The sequence below is a fragment of the Oryctolagus cuniculus genome, chromosome 7 (assembly GCF_964237555.1).
Source record: "Oryctolagus cuniculus chromosome 7, mOryCun1.1, whole genome shotgun sequence".
In the NCBI taxonomy this organism is placed as follows: domain Eukaryota; kingdom Metazoa; phylum Chordata; class Mammalia; order Lagomorpha; family Leporidae; genus Oryctolagus; species Oryctolagus cuniculus.
Window position 1 is genome coordinate 22,959,418 of NC_091438.1, and position 12,370 is coordinate 22,971,787.

Sequence of the window (12,370 nt, forward strand, 5' to 3'; positions counted from 1 at the left end):
TCCACATTAGGTGGCACCCCTCCTGGACTGTCTCTCTGGACTGTCTCCCTACACAACCTCGGACGCCTTGAGGACAGGTGCTCTGTCTTCCTCATCTTTGTATCCCTGGCCAGTCACACCCTGGGGCTTGCACGACATTTAAAGGAGGATGAGCAGTGAGACACAGGCTGAAAGCCAGAGCCAAAGGACAACAGTGGAGGAAGCTGTAAGAGGGTAACCGTGAGGACTGCACAGTCTGCAAGAGAGGGAAGCAGGGGATGCATAGGCAGGGGTGAGGCCCAGGTCCTCTCTCTATCTCAGTAGGGTAGGTGAGTGGTTGTGACAGCTAAGGGAAAGACCAAGATGACTGTGTGGGGTGAGAGATAACAACTCGACTGGGTAGAGGATACGAGGGACTGTGTAATGTGGGACTTGTGTTTCCTGCACTTTCTGACCCTCAGCAAGGCGCTGAGTGCTCACTGAATGCATAACAGACAGGTCTGGGACAGCTCCGGTGTTCAGGCTGCCCCCAGGGTGCCTGGGAGGTGACAGTTGCACAGACACCACTCAGTGTGTCCACTCTGGTTTCCCTCTCTGCTCCTGTCTCAGCGACCCTTAGAATGTTGATCTGAGGCAGCCACAGCCTTCCCCTCTGTCTGCTGGAGAAATCTGTTGTATTGAACTGTTGGGCTAGGCTAACCCTAGATGGTCTCGGCCTGGCTCTCCTGCCCCGGGCTCCACGTCGGTGATCCTGGCTCTGGGCTTGCCTTGGGTGACAGCTCTGAGCCAGAGAACAACATCCATCCAGTGTCCTCTGTCGATAGTCTCCCAGCATGGGAATTCCACAGCCACTGTGTCAGTCCCTATATTTACCATAAACACACGCAGTGGCCCCAAACCACAGAAATGTGTTCTCTCACAGCTCCAGAGGGTTTCAGGGCTGCATTCCTAGTGGAGGCTCCAGGGGAAAAATTTTGTTTTCTGTGTCCAGCTTCTAGACCCTGGCTGGTGGACCCCCCTCCAACCAGGAGCCCTTCCTCTCTCTTCCGATCGTGTGATGGCCTCCAGCCCTCTGGGGGTACAACTTGCCACGTCAGGATTCTTACCTTCATCAGACCTGCAAAATTCCTTGTCTTTGCATGGCAGGTAACACATTAACAGGCTCCAGGGGTCAGGGTGTGACACCTTTGTCGGGAGGGCATGAGGGGAGCCCCTGTCCACCCTGGGCAGCTGCTCCAGTACACTGGCCAGCAGGAAGAGTTCCAGTTTTCTTTCTTTACTTTTTCCTCCCTCTCTACCTCCAATGCCCCTTTCCTTTCTTTCCCTTCTATACTTTAATTTTGCTGAGCAGGTAACACATCTCCATGGTTCAAAAATGTAAGCATCAAATCGCATGGAGTGACACCCAGGTCCCTTCAGTTATGATGTTCCTGGGAGCCTGTGCTATGGCCAGAATGCAGAGCCCTTCCCTCCCAGTGTCCTGTCCACGCCACCCCACTTTGTCCCCAGCCCCCACCTTCCTACTGTTTTTGCCATTGCCCGTCCTCTCTGGCTCCCACCACTCAACAAACAAAACAACCACAGCAACGTTTTACACTGCTCCCCGCCCCCTGCATGCCCCCTTCATCATCTACGTGGAGATGAAGTGCCTACAGCCTCCTCTCCCTGCTTATGCAAAAGTTCACACGCTGTATTATCCTACACTCATTTCCTTTTCTTATTTCGTACATCTTGAGGATTCTTCCCCATCAAGGTCAAGGATATCCTCACTCATACGTTTCTTTTAGTCACCTAACATTGCCTCGTGGGTAGTTTATCCAACTACTCCTTCCTGAAGGTGGAAAAGCTGGTTGTTCCCAGATGTTGGCTGTTATAGTACACACATTCCCCTGTGTTTAGAGACATGTTAGGGATAAGCCCCCAGAAGTGGGGTCAGCATGCCACAGGGCACTGGCACCTGTAATTTTGCTAAGCTCTCCATAGCATCTGCCTTTGCATCACGTTATTTTACATGCCCATTGTTGACACAGGAGAACTCCCCTGCAGCCCTTCCAAGAGGAGGTTACCCATCTCAGGTGTTTTTTTTTTTTTTCTCCCCATCTCAGGTTTTAAAAAGCCAATCTGATAGGTACATCTAGCATCTCAGGGGGCTTCCTTTGTATTAGTCAGGGGAGTCTTCTCTGGGATGGGTATGGCAGGAAGAGGTGAATGGAGCCTGTGGCCCACATCTGCATGCGTGTGTCCCACATGCATGGCCTGTGTGTGTGGCCTTAGCCCACTGTGCCATCCCCCTGAGAAGCAGCACACAGAGCTGGGCTCTGTGAAGTTTATTTTGCATCCCTGTGAGGCCCTCTGGCTTTTTGATAGGAGCTGCGGGCTGGGACCCTTCACACAGGCCTGTAGGTCCCGTTGAAGGAAAAAGGGGGTGGCATCAAACAGTCCTGATCCTCGGGGATCCAGCGCTGCACATGGTTGGGGCCCTCGGCCCTCGGCCACACGATCACGGTGTCTTTCGATGCCACGGACGGGTCTTCTGGAAAGAAATTGAAGGGGCGGAGCAGAAAGCCCACGGAGTTCCCAGGCGTGGACGTGTTAGGGATGTCCTCTGAGTGGGGGATGTGCAGGAAGCCCACCGTCACCCAGGCCACCAAGTCCTGGGGGAGAAAGAGCAGGTGTCAGTGGGGAGGGTGATGCCGGGTGGCCACTGCCAGAAGTCGCTCTGGCCTTCGGGCATCTGCGGTCATTCCCAGCAATTCCTGGAACCCCCTCAAGCCACATTTTACAGAGATGGGCGGGTCTGTTGGGACCTCTGCACTGTCCTCCATGCGCTAAGCCACTGCTCCCGGGATGGGGACAGATCTGGACAGAGAGTGACACGGCCAGAGGCAGGCAGAGGTGGGGCCGAGGTCAGGGCCGGTACCTCATGCTCAATGTTCTCATTGTTGCGCAGAAACTCCTCAAAGACCACGGGGGGATCCCAGGGGTCGTTCTGGTTGTAGATGCTGCTGCTGCACTGCTCGGACTCCCGGTACTTGGTCACTGCCAGGGGGTACCTGTTAGGCCGAGCAGAAGCCAGGGGGCCATTGGTGTCGGGATGACCTCGCAGCTCCCCTAGGGAGCATCTCCAAGGTCATTGACGGGGGAAGCTTGCTGCCTTCCCCCAAGGGAGAGATCTTCCCTGGGAAGCAGCCAGACTGAGGCAGGTGCTCAGCATGTGTCTCCTGTTGCCTCTTCCCGAACAGTCAGCCACACAGCCACACAGCCACACAGCCACAGAATTTCACAAGCAGAAACACAGGTACTGAGGGCTGTCCTTGCCCCTCCCTAGCTCCTCTGGGTCTCCCCACCTGGCCCAGGTGACAGCTCGCTCCTCCTGCCAGCCAGGGGGCAGCACTTGGTCAGCCATGGAATGGATCTGCAGGCGGTAGCTGCGCTTGTGGCCCCAGGGATTCTCCTTGGGGCTGGCAAAGAGCAGATACTTGGGCAGAGTCCGGCCGAAGCGGAAGGCCGCCTGGCGCTCCCGGAGGTACTGCGTCTCCTTGAGAGTGGGCTGGACCAGGTGGTGACTTGGGCTCCAGGGGTTGGTGATGTTTTCTAGCTTCATCTGCAGGGTCTGGAAGCTGTTCTTGGTGCCTGAAGGTATGCAAGGAGAAGGAGAGTGAGCTTCAGAAATGAGCCCTCCTCATTCCACACTGGGATCTCTATGCTGTACTGTACCTGCCAGTCATAAGGATGATGCACTGGCCTAACTATTAGGGTCAGGAGGAAGGGACTATAAGAACCAACAACCAGAGGGGCTTGGAGACAACTCAGGGGCCTGTTACGGCAGCTGCGGTGATTGATTCCATTACAGCCCGGGCTGCGTCTTTCAAGAGCTGTGCTCAAGTGCATTTGCTGTGGCTGCAGGCACAAAGGGGAAACTCATCTTCCTCCATGTATGAGAGACTGTCCAGTGTGACCCAGGCCCAGAGGGGCAAATGGGGCTAAATGTGCAGAAGTCACTGCTCTGGTCTTGGTGGCCTGGTGTTATGTGATTTGACATCAGGCTGACCCGGCATTACACCCATGCTATTCTTTCGTGGTGACATCACTCCATCTCACAGCATTGGGCAGTGACATTTCTTACCTCCTGGGCACCACTCTCACTCCTACCCCATGAATACCTAGCTGCTCAATCCTCTCTATAGATCTCAACCCAGCCCTGGGGCTAGGACAGGCTGCACAGTGTGGCAGCCAGGGGGAACCCTTGGGGCACCATTCACTTTCCCCATTTTCTGGGGACACACAGACGTATAGCTTCAGATTTCACAGAGGCAACTGTTCCTGGCTTTGTGCTCCCAGGGGAGTTTGAGTATCACTTCCTGGGGCTGGGTGCAGGCATTTGCTCACAGGAGGCTTGTGCTGAGTCCTACCTGCAACATCCAGGTCGATGCGGTAGTGCACTAGGTGGGTGTGCAAGTTGCCCATCAGGTGAGTGTGAAGGCGCGAGCCATAGTGCAGCCCCTCGGGAGTGTAGAACGTGGCGTGGACGTAGCCGGTGGCGTGCATTTTGGCTTCCAGCACCCCATTGGGATAGAAGATGAAGTCCCAAATGTAATCGTAATTGTAGACCGTCGACGTGGTCCGAAGCACCAGCACCTGGCCCTTCAGCCCTGCGTAGAAGTTGAAGCCACCACTGAAGTTGGAATCAAAGTGCCTCCGTAGGGGCACCCCTGTGGGCATCTCAAAGAGGCAGAGGGCCCGGGGGTAGCGCACAGGCTCATCGGCGTCATAGTAATGGAAGGTGTCCAGGAAGGTGGCGGTCTCTGGGCAGTCGATACCAGGGGCTAACTCATGAGTGACAGTGCCCAGGCCCCAGCCCACGTCGATGTACTTGGTCTGCATGCCCGCGGGCGTGTGTCCTCCGTACAGCGCCACGGCCTCTTGCACGCTGACCTCGTAGGCCACGCGCTCGCCCCCAAAGTGCACATTCAGGACCTGCAGCCCCGAGGAGGAACGCAGCCGGAAGGCGAAGCTCCAGCCCCCGTAGAGCACGGCATTGCCCTCCAGCTTGTAGCGCGGGCCCTGTGGCTGGACAAGGCGGGGGCCATCCACATTGATGGGGGTGGGGAAGTCCCCGCGGGGCTTATAAGAGGAGAAGAGGGGTGGCTCCTCCATGCTCTCAGCCCCCTGGCCACTGGGCAGTGGGCCCTCCAGAATCACCACATCCACCTCTCCATCTGCATACTTCTGAGCCAGTTCCTCCGGGCTCCTGTAGAACTTTCCGTTGTACCAGACCTGCTCTACCGTCCAGTCCTGGGCATTTGTGCTCCCATGATCCACAAGCAGCTCCAGCCCCGTGGGATGCAGGAAAAAGCCTTCTACAGAGCGCTGTAAGATAAGCCAGCTGCGGCGCTGGCCGGACGCTAAGCCGCGGGGGGCCACGTCGGTGAAGGTCAGGCACCTGTTGTGGCAGTCTTGGTACGAGAAGCCAGTGGTGTCAATGAAGAACTGATGCAGGGGCTTGGTGGCCTCCTGCACCACCTGGTGGAGGAGGGTGTACTCTGCAGCGGAGATGGGCCGGGAGGCCCAGGATGGCCGGCGTGCAGGCCTGGGGGACAGTGCTCGCATGTAGTAGGGCCGCGGCAACGGCCCCACAGCAAACTCTGTGACATTGGGGTGCTCCTGGGCTCCAAAGAAGATGACAGCTCGGGCTTCCCGAACAGGACGCTTTTCACCTTTATCCAGAAATTTCAGCACATGATGCTTTTTGGGCAGTAGCATCTCGATGAGAAACACCGAGTTCTTGGCCATGGTCGGTGCCCTGGAGGGTTGCAACCCTAACTCTTTCCTGGACCAGAGGAAGCTGTGCACAGCTTTCAGCTCTTGGGAGCTCAGGTCTGCGAATACTCCGGCCTTGCTGCTCAGGGTCTGTGGGGAGGGCTCCGCCGAGGCCATGTGCAGCACCAGGAGCACCGCCGCCACGGTGGTCCAGCCCAGGGCCAGCTTCTCTCGCCCCATGGCTCTGGAATGGAGGAGGAGGAAATGGATTTCATCAGGCAAGGGTCCTGGAGTATAGACCTCGCCCCACCCTTGCCTGAGGCAGTCTGCAGGGGTAGTTGTGGCCACACACACAGCTGTCTAGGCCTGTGTCTGCATGCCCTCAGGGGTTAGTCTGCTTGCTCCCAGCTCCTCCGGAAAGCTCTTAGGGTCCTGTGGACTCTCTTACCCTAGTGAACTCCCGCCCTTCCACCCTTTCCTTGCTTTATCTCAGCACAGCAGGGCACTACCCAGCCTGTGAATCCCAACTGACCTGAGGCCCTGCCTCCTGCAGGCCTCAAAGTTCTGCTGTGCGCTGGAGAGGCGGACAGCTGCTCTGACAGCTAAACTACTGTTATGATCCAACAGTATACTTTTGAAGCAGATACAATCAGGCATCTAGTGTAGGAATTCGAAGGGCAGACTTGCTGGCATAGAGTCTTGGGTAGGTCATGAAACCGAGGCAAGCTGTGTGACATCATTGGCCATGTTGCTCAAACTAGGGGTGGGGGCTCTCTTTCCTGGACATAAATATGGAAAGGATAACAGCAGTGTTAGGCGGGAGGTTAGAACTAGCCCACGTGTGTGAGAGGGGCCTAAGGAAAGCAAAGCCCCTGCAGGAAGGAGTTAGCAGCCCCAGCAGCCTTGTAAGCACACCTTGGAAGTGGCCCGGTATTTTACACCATGAAGTCCTGCCCATACCCAGGTAACTTTATAAGTGGTTCCAGCCTTCCCCCAAGGAAGGTAACCTAGGACAGTCCTCTCTGCCCAGCGCCAGGTGGGCTACTCAGACTCATATCATCGAGTAATAAACCTTGGGAGGAATTTTACCTACTTCACATCCAGCACACTCTTTGTCCAGAAGAAAGAAGGAGGAAGGAGAAAAAGGTGGGAAGAAGTGGACCCCACACCCTTATAAACGCCAGTCTAAAGGTAAGCTCAGCAGTCTGACTGTGTCTGGAGAGATGCCCACCTGTTCTGCAAGATGCCCTACCCCATTAAACCTTGCTGCCTTGCTAACCACTCCTCTCTGTCTCACGTCTGAATTCTTGTGCAGACAAGAACCTCTGCTGTAGTCATTTCCACTAGCAGATACTTACTTCTTAGGGTTGGGGGGAGAAATCAGTTGGATGTGTTTGCAACAATGCTTACCCTATAGGATATTTGCAAAAGGTGTTGGCTACCTTTATAGTAAATCTTGGTGAGACAGCCGTGACACCTGCATGTTTAACATTTTAAGCAGTGACTGTGATGAGGCTGTGGGGGTGCGGTCAGGGTGATAGCCCTGCCCAGTCTCCTTTGGCACAAGTGGAGCCCTTGCGTCAGTCTAAAGCTGGCAGGAGGGTGCCTTGGGAGGTCATCCCAGTAGTAATTCAGGGAGACGCCTCTTCTGCTTCCCTTGTAGGAGGAGGGTGTGCTCAGTCTTCACCTCCTAACCCCAGGCTCCCAGTAGAATCCTGGGCTACAGCTGACTGTATCTGGAAAGTCTCCCTCAAGGTCTCAGTGTACACAACCCACTCCATCTTCCTCATGCCTGGGGTGGGGCCTGGCTGTGTGCGCAGAGTCTCTGGGAGACCTCAGCTCTTGCATAGCCACTGTTTCTCCAGACCCTGCATTGTCCCCGAGGGGGCAGCCGGGCCCCTGCGTCACATCTCCATTGGGAAAGAGTTTCCTTTGTTGACGTCCTAAAGGCTCTGCCTGACCTTGGAGTCCTGCTCCAGGATCCTGCCTGTCCCTGGCTCTTTCTCCCCTCCTGCAGATACATTTGGCTGACTTGCCGCATGGACATGAGGATGGTTGAAGGATTCTGAGCAGTTCTTGCTTTCACAGGCAATGCCTTTTTCTCCCTGATTCAGAAACTTCTGGAGAAAATAGTTTCTACTTTGCAATCCTGAGCCTCAGGGCATCAGCCTTGCATGGCTTCCTCCCAGAGCCCAGGGGCCAGGAGGGGCTTGTGGGGCGGGGTGGGACTTGGGGTGCATGCCACCTAGAAACTGGAATTCACAGCAGGAACTAGGTGTAGCTGTGAGATAGCAGCGCTTCCCTTGGGCTTTCTTCAGCAGGAAAGAGAACCCAAAGCACGGTGGGCACTGTCACCTGTCCTATTTCCAATTCACAAGTGTTGGCAACACGGCCCCTTGGTTCACTAGAGACCCTTTTTCTTGTGGATTCTTCCTTCCACACAAACTCAGCTTCACAGTGTCCCCCCATTCATGCCAAATTCATTTCCTGTACCTTCTCTGAAGGTTGGCTAAAACCCTATAGCAACCAAGAAGTTTATGTTTCTGGCTGTGTCTACCTTAGTTCACTTCCTCACTCATTGTCCCTCAGCTCTTTGTCATTCTGTTATATTTAGCTTGCATACTAATGGGCATCTCTTGAGAGTGGCTCAGTAAAATGTGTTTGCTGGGCCTGTTCTGTCATTTGATGAGCAAGTGGGCTACTGGGGGCTCTCCCAGCCCTGGTGCTCAGTCAAAGCTGGCTTGAGACGTCCTGTCTCTGAAATCTCGGGTTGTACTATCCCAGGACTCTCACACTGCTCTGGTTTGCTTCATGGTCTGGCCCATCATGGGGACTTGCTTCTGGTTGTCCTGTCTTGTTTATCTGGCACTGGTGGGAAGGCCCAGGGACCCATAGGTTCTTGTGATTCCAGGGCCCAGGTGAGACTAGGGTTGCTAGATAGGTAAGAGGTGAGTTCTTTTAGTACTATTTTAATAAATCTTTCTCTCTCACTAGACTTTATTTTTTAGAGGCATTTTATGTTCACAGTAGAATTGAACAGAAGGTATCAAGAGTTCCTCTGCATACGCAGCCACTCTAACTCAGCATCCACCAGAGTGGTGCATATGTTACAACTGGTCAACCTACTTGGACACATCATTATCACCCAGCATCCATAGCTTATGTTAGGGTTCCCTCTTGGTGTTCTGTGGGTTTTGACTACTGTGTGATGACGTGGTTAGAATGACATACAGAACAGTCTCACTGCAGTAAAAGAGCTTTGTGCTCTGCATGTTCAACTCTTCCTCCCCCAGCTCCTGCCAACCGTTGACCTTTGATTGACCTTTGCCCTTTACGAATGCCCTATAGTTGGAATCTTACAGCTTGTGGCCCTTTCAAACCAGCTTCTCTCACTAAGTAGTATGCATTTAGGGGACCTCCAGCTCTTTCCATGGCTGGCTTTTTTTTTTCTTTTTAACAAAAAGATTTATTTTATGTATTTGAAAGGCAGAGGGACAGACAGAGAAGGAGAGACAGAAAAAGAAAGACATCTTCTACTCACAGGTTCACCCCCCTCCCCAAATAGCTGTGATGGCTGGGGATAAGGCCAGATTGAAATCAGGAGCCAGAAACTCCATCTGGGTTTCTCATGTGGGTGGCAGGACCCAAGTACTTGGACCACCACCTGCTACTTTCCCAGGAGCATCAGCAAGTAGCTGAAACAGAAGTGGAGCAGCCAGAACATGAACCAGAGCTCTGATAGGGGATACTGGCATTGTAAGTGATGGCTTAATTTGCTGCATCATGCCATGGGCCTTAGATTTTTTTTTTCCTTACAACATCTATTTTGCTTTGCCAAGCAGAAGGGAGGAGGGAGATGTGGAAGGGACCTTTGCCTTCCCCAGTATGGCCCTCTGTTCCAATGTCCATGTGAATAGCATGGGAGGTGGACAATGGGAGTGGGACCAGGAAGGACAAGGAAGAAGCTGGTGCCTGGTGAGCCCTCTGTGCTTAGCCTAGCGGGTTGCATATGTGGCTCCACCCCCAATTCCAGTTTCCCACTAACACAGACCCAGGGAAGCAGCAGGTGATAACCCAAGTGATTGGATTCCTGCTCCTCTGTCACGTACCTCCTTTTTGCACTTTCTTCCCCACTCACCCATGGCTGGTTGATGGCTGCAATCAAAGCATTTTGCACCTCCCTCTGGGCCCTCGCTCTTAGCCTTTTGCCCCACTCCTCTGCTTTTGCTCCTCACTTCGTGCCCCTCTCCCTGTGCTCGCTCCCCTCCCCAGGCAGCCCCTCCTTGGCTCTCCCCCAGCACCCATCAGAACGCACCTGTGTGCTCTGCTCCAGCTCACCTCTGCTGCCAGCCTTCGTTCCTGAGCACTGAGCCCTGACTCCTTCTTGAAGTCTACAGGACCCCGCCCTCCAGGGAGGGACAGGAAGGGGCATGGGCCAAACAAGGTGGAGCTCTCTGGCTTGGGACTTCTCTGGTAGGCAGGGACAGTGGTGGTGAAGGAGTGCTGCAGCAGTCAGCACCCGTGTCCTAGGTGTGTTTCCCTGGGATTTGTTGTGTCACAGCACTGCTTTCCAGAAGCGTAGTCTTTGTCTTGCTGTTATGAACTGCGCAATACCGTAATCTGTTAACACAGATGGTGCATTTCAGAGACCAGCGATAAGGACAGGGGAAAACTTCCTGGCTGGTAGTCCTACCTGCAGGAGACACATAGAGCAAGGAAGAGGCTCATTGAGAGTGACACCCACAGCAGAACAACGTCTGACCCATATATAGAATAGGGCACCTGCAATGGAGCAAGTTGGGAGAGAGGTGACCCCAGGGGCAATCCTGCAAACCATCTCTGGGACCCAGGCAGGGTTCAGAAAGGAGGGAGGACGTGGCTGGGATCAAAGGTCATTGGGCCGTGTATGGCACAGAGGAGAGGGAAAAGGGAAAGGGGGATGGGTGGCACCTATGCAGGGGGGACAGATCTGGAATGGCTGAGGGGCAGGTGTTTGGTCTAGCAGTTAACACACCCCATCTCACACTAGGGTGTCTGGGTTTAGTGCCTGGCTCCAGCCCAAATTCCAGCTTCCTGCTAATGCAGACATGGAACACAACAGGTGTTGGCTCAAGTGATTGGTTTATTGCTGTACCTCTGGGAGGCCTGGGTTATGCTCTTGGCTCTTGGATTTGCAGTCATTTGGAGAGTAAACCTGAGGATAGAAGCTCTTTCTGGCTGTCTGCTTCTCAAATGAAAAATAAGAGAGAGAGAGAGAGAGAGAGAGAGAGAGATGATAAAAATCTCCCTGACCATAAAAGAACTAGAGAGGCTGAGTTGGGCTGGGAAGGAGAGTGTGAGTCCTGGTTGGAGGGGAATAGACTTAGGAAAAGTGCACACTTGGCTTGGGAGAACCGAGAGGTCATTATCCCCTTGGTCACCAAGGCTGAATTGCTTCTTATTTTGTGGTTACACAGGTCTTTTATTTCTCATCATTATCTTTCCTGCTGTTTGCATTGCAAGTCATTTCCATATTTATTAGTAGCTAGAGGAAGGAAGGAGAAAGCAATTTGTTAACGTGACACTTGCTTGAAATTCCAGAAAATCTTTGGTTTTCTAGTAAAGGATATTAACTTTAAGTACTAAAATAATGATCAATGCAATGACTATGAAAGCTTGCATCTTTCACATTAATGTTTGGAAGGATTGTGAATTGGATGTTCTCAGTTATGAGCTTGCAAACTCCATAGAGAGCTGAGGGGGTTTGGGTGAGAAGAGAGTTCCAGGAGCTACCTAACTGAGACGTAGTCCTGTAATCTGTGTCTGCTCCACCAAGGACGCCATGACAAAGTGAACGGAGTGATGACAGATTGGGAGAAGATACTTGGGACAACTAAACACAAAAGGGAGGGGATGGTGTTTGATCTAGTGGTGAAGACACCAGATAGGATGCCTGTGCCCTGTGTCAGAGTATCTGGATTTGACTCCTGGCTCTGGCTCCTGACCGCATCTTACTGCCAGTGCAGACACCAGGAGGCAACAGGTGATGGATGTCTCAAGTAATTAGGTTTTTGCCACACAGGTGGGAGACCTGGATTGCATTTCTAGTTCTGGGCTTTGGCCCTAGCCCAGTCCCAGCATTTGCAGGCTTCTAGGGAGTGAACCAGCAATGGGAGTGCCCTGCCCCTCTCTGCCTATGCAAAAGAATGAAGTTGGACCCTTACCTCACACCATACACAAACATGAACTCAAAAGAGATCGAAGACCTAAATGTAAGAGCTAAAACTATGTAACTTTTAGGAGAAAACCTAGAAATACATCTTCTTGACCTCATATTTAGCAAAGGCTTCTTAGTTGCGAGTCAAAAGCACAAATAACCAAAGGAAAAATAGATAAACTGAACATAGTTAGTACTAGAGACTTTTGTACTTCAAAAGACTTTGTCAAGAAAGTAAAGAGGCAACCCACAGAAGCGGTGAAAATCCGATATCTGATAAAGTAATTGTATCTATAATATATTAAAAAACTCTAACAACTCAATAGCAGAAGGAGAAATTGTCCAATTAAAAAATGGGCAAAGGGTCTGAACTGCCATTCCTCTGAGGCAGACAGACAAGTGGCCGATAAGCACATGGGAAGATGTTCAGCATCA

The 12,370-nt window shown here is 52.9% G+C and overlaps 1 protein-coding gene across 1 annotated transcript; it reads right to left on the minus strand.

Moving 5' to 3' along the window:
* Positions 1-2,291: 2,291 nt before the first annotated feature.
* Positions 2,292-10,139, minus strand: AOC1 (amine oxidase copper containing 1). Its single transcript, XM_008250065.4, has 5 exons — positions 10,055-10,139; positions 4,392-5,983; positions 3,327-3,612; positions 2,900-3,032; positions 2,292-2,633 (listed from the first exon to the last, which is right to left on the minus strand). The coding sequence occupies exons 2-5, from the start codon at positions 5,977-5,979 to the stop codon at positions 2,367-2,369; spliced, it is 2,274 nt and encodes a 757-aa protein (XP_008248287.3). The 5' UTR covers positions 5,980-5,983; positions 10,055-10,139; the 3' UTR covers positions 2,292-2,366.
* Positions 10,140-12,370: the final 2,231 nt, after the last annotated feature.

Excerpts from the sequence above, each read along its gene's own strand:
- AOC1 (XM_008250065.4), bottom strand. The coding sequence starts at position 5,979 with ATGGGGCGAGAGAAGCTGGCCCTGGGCTGGACCACCGTGGCGGCGGTG. Across the intron at positions 3,613-4,391 it reads CATCGACCTGGATGTTGCAG|GCACCAAGAACAGCTTCCAG; the intron begins GTAGGACTCAGC and ends GCATACCTTCAG. Across the intron at positions 2,634-2,899 it reads ATGAGAACATTGAGCATGAG|GACTTGGTGGCCTGGGTGAC; the intron begins GTACCGGCCCTG and ends TTTCTCCCCCAG.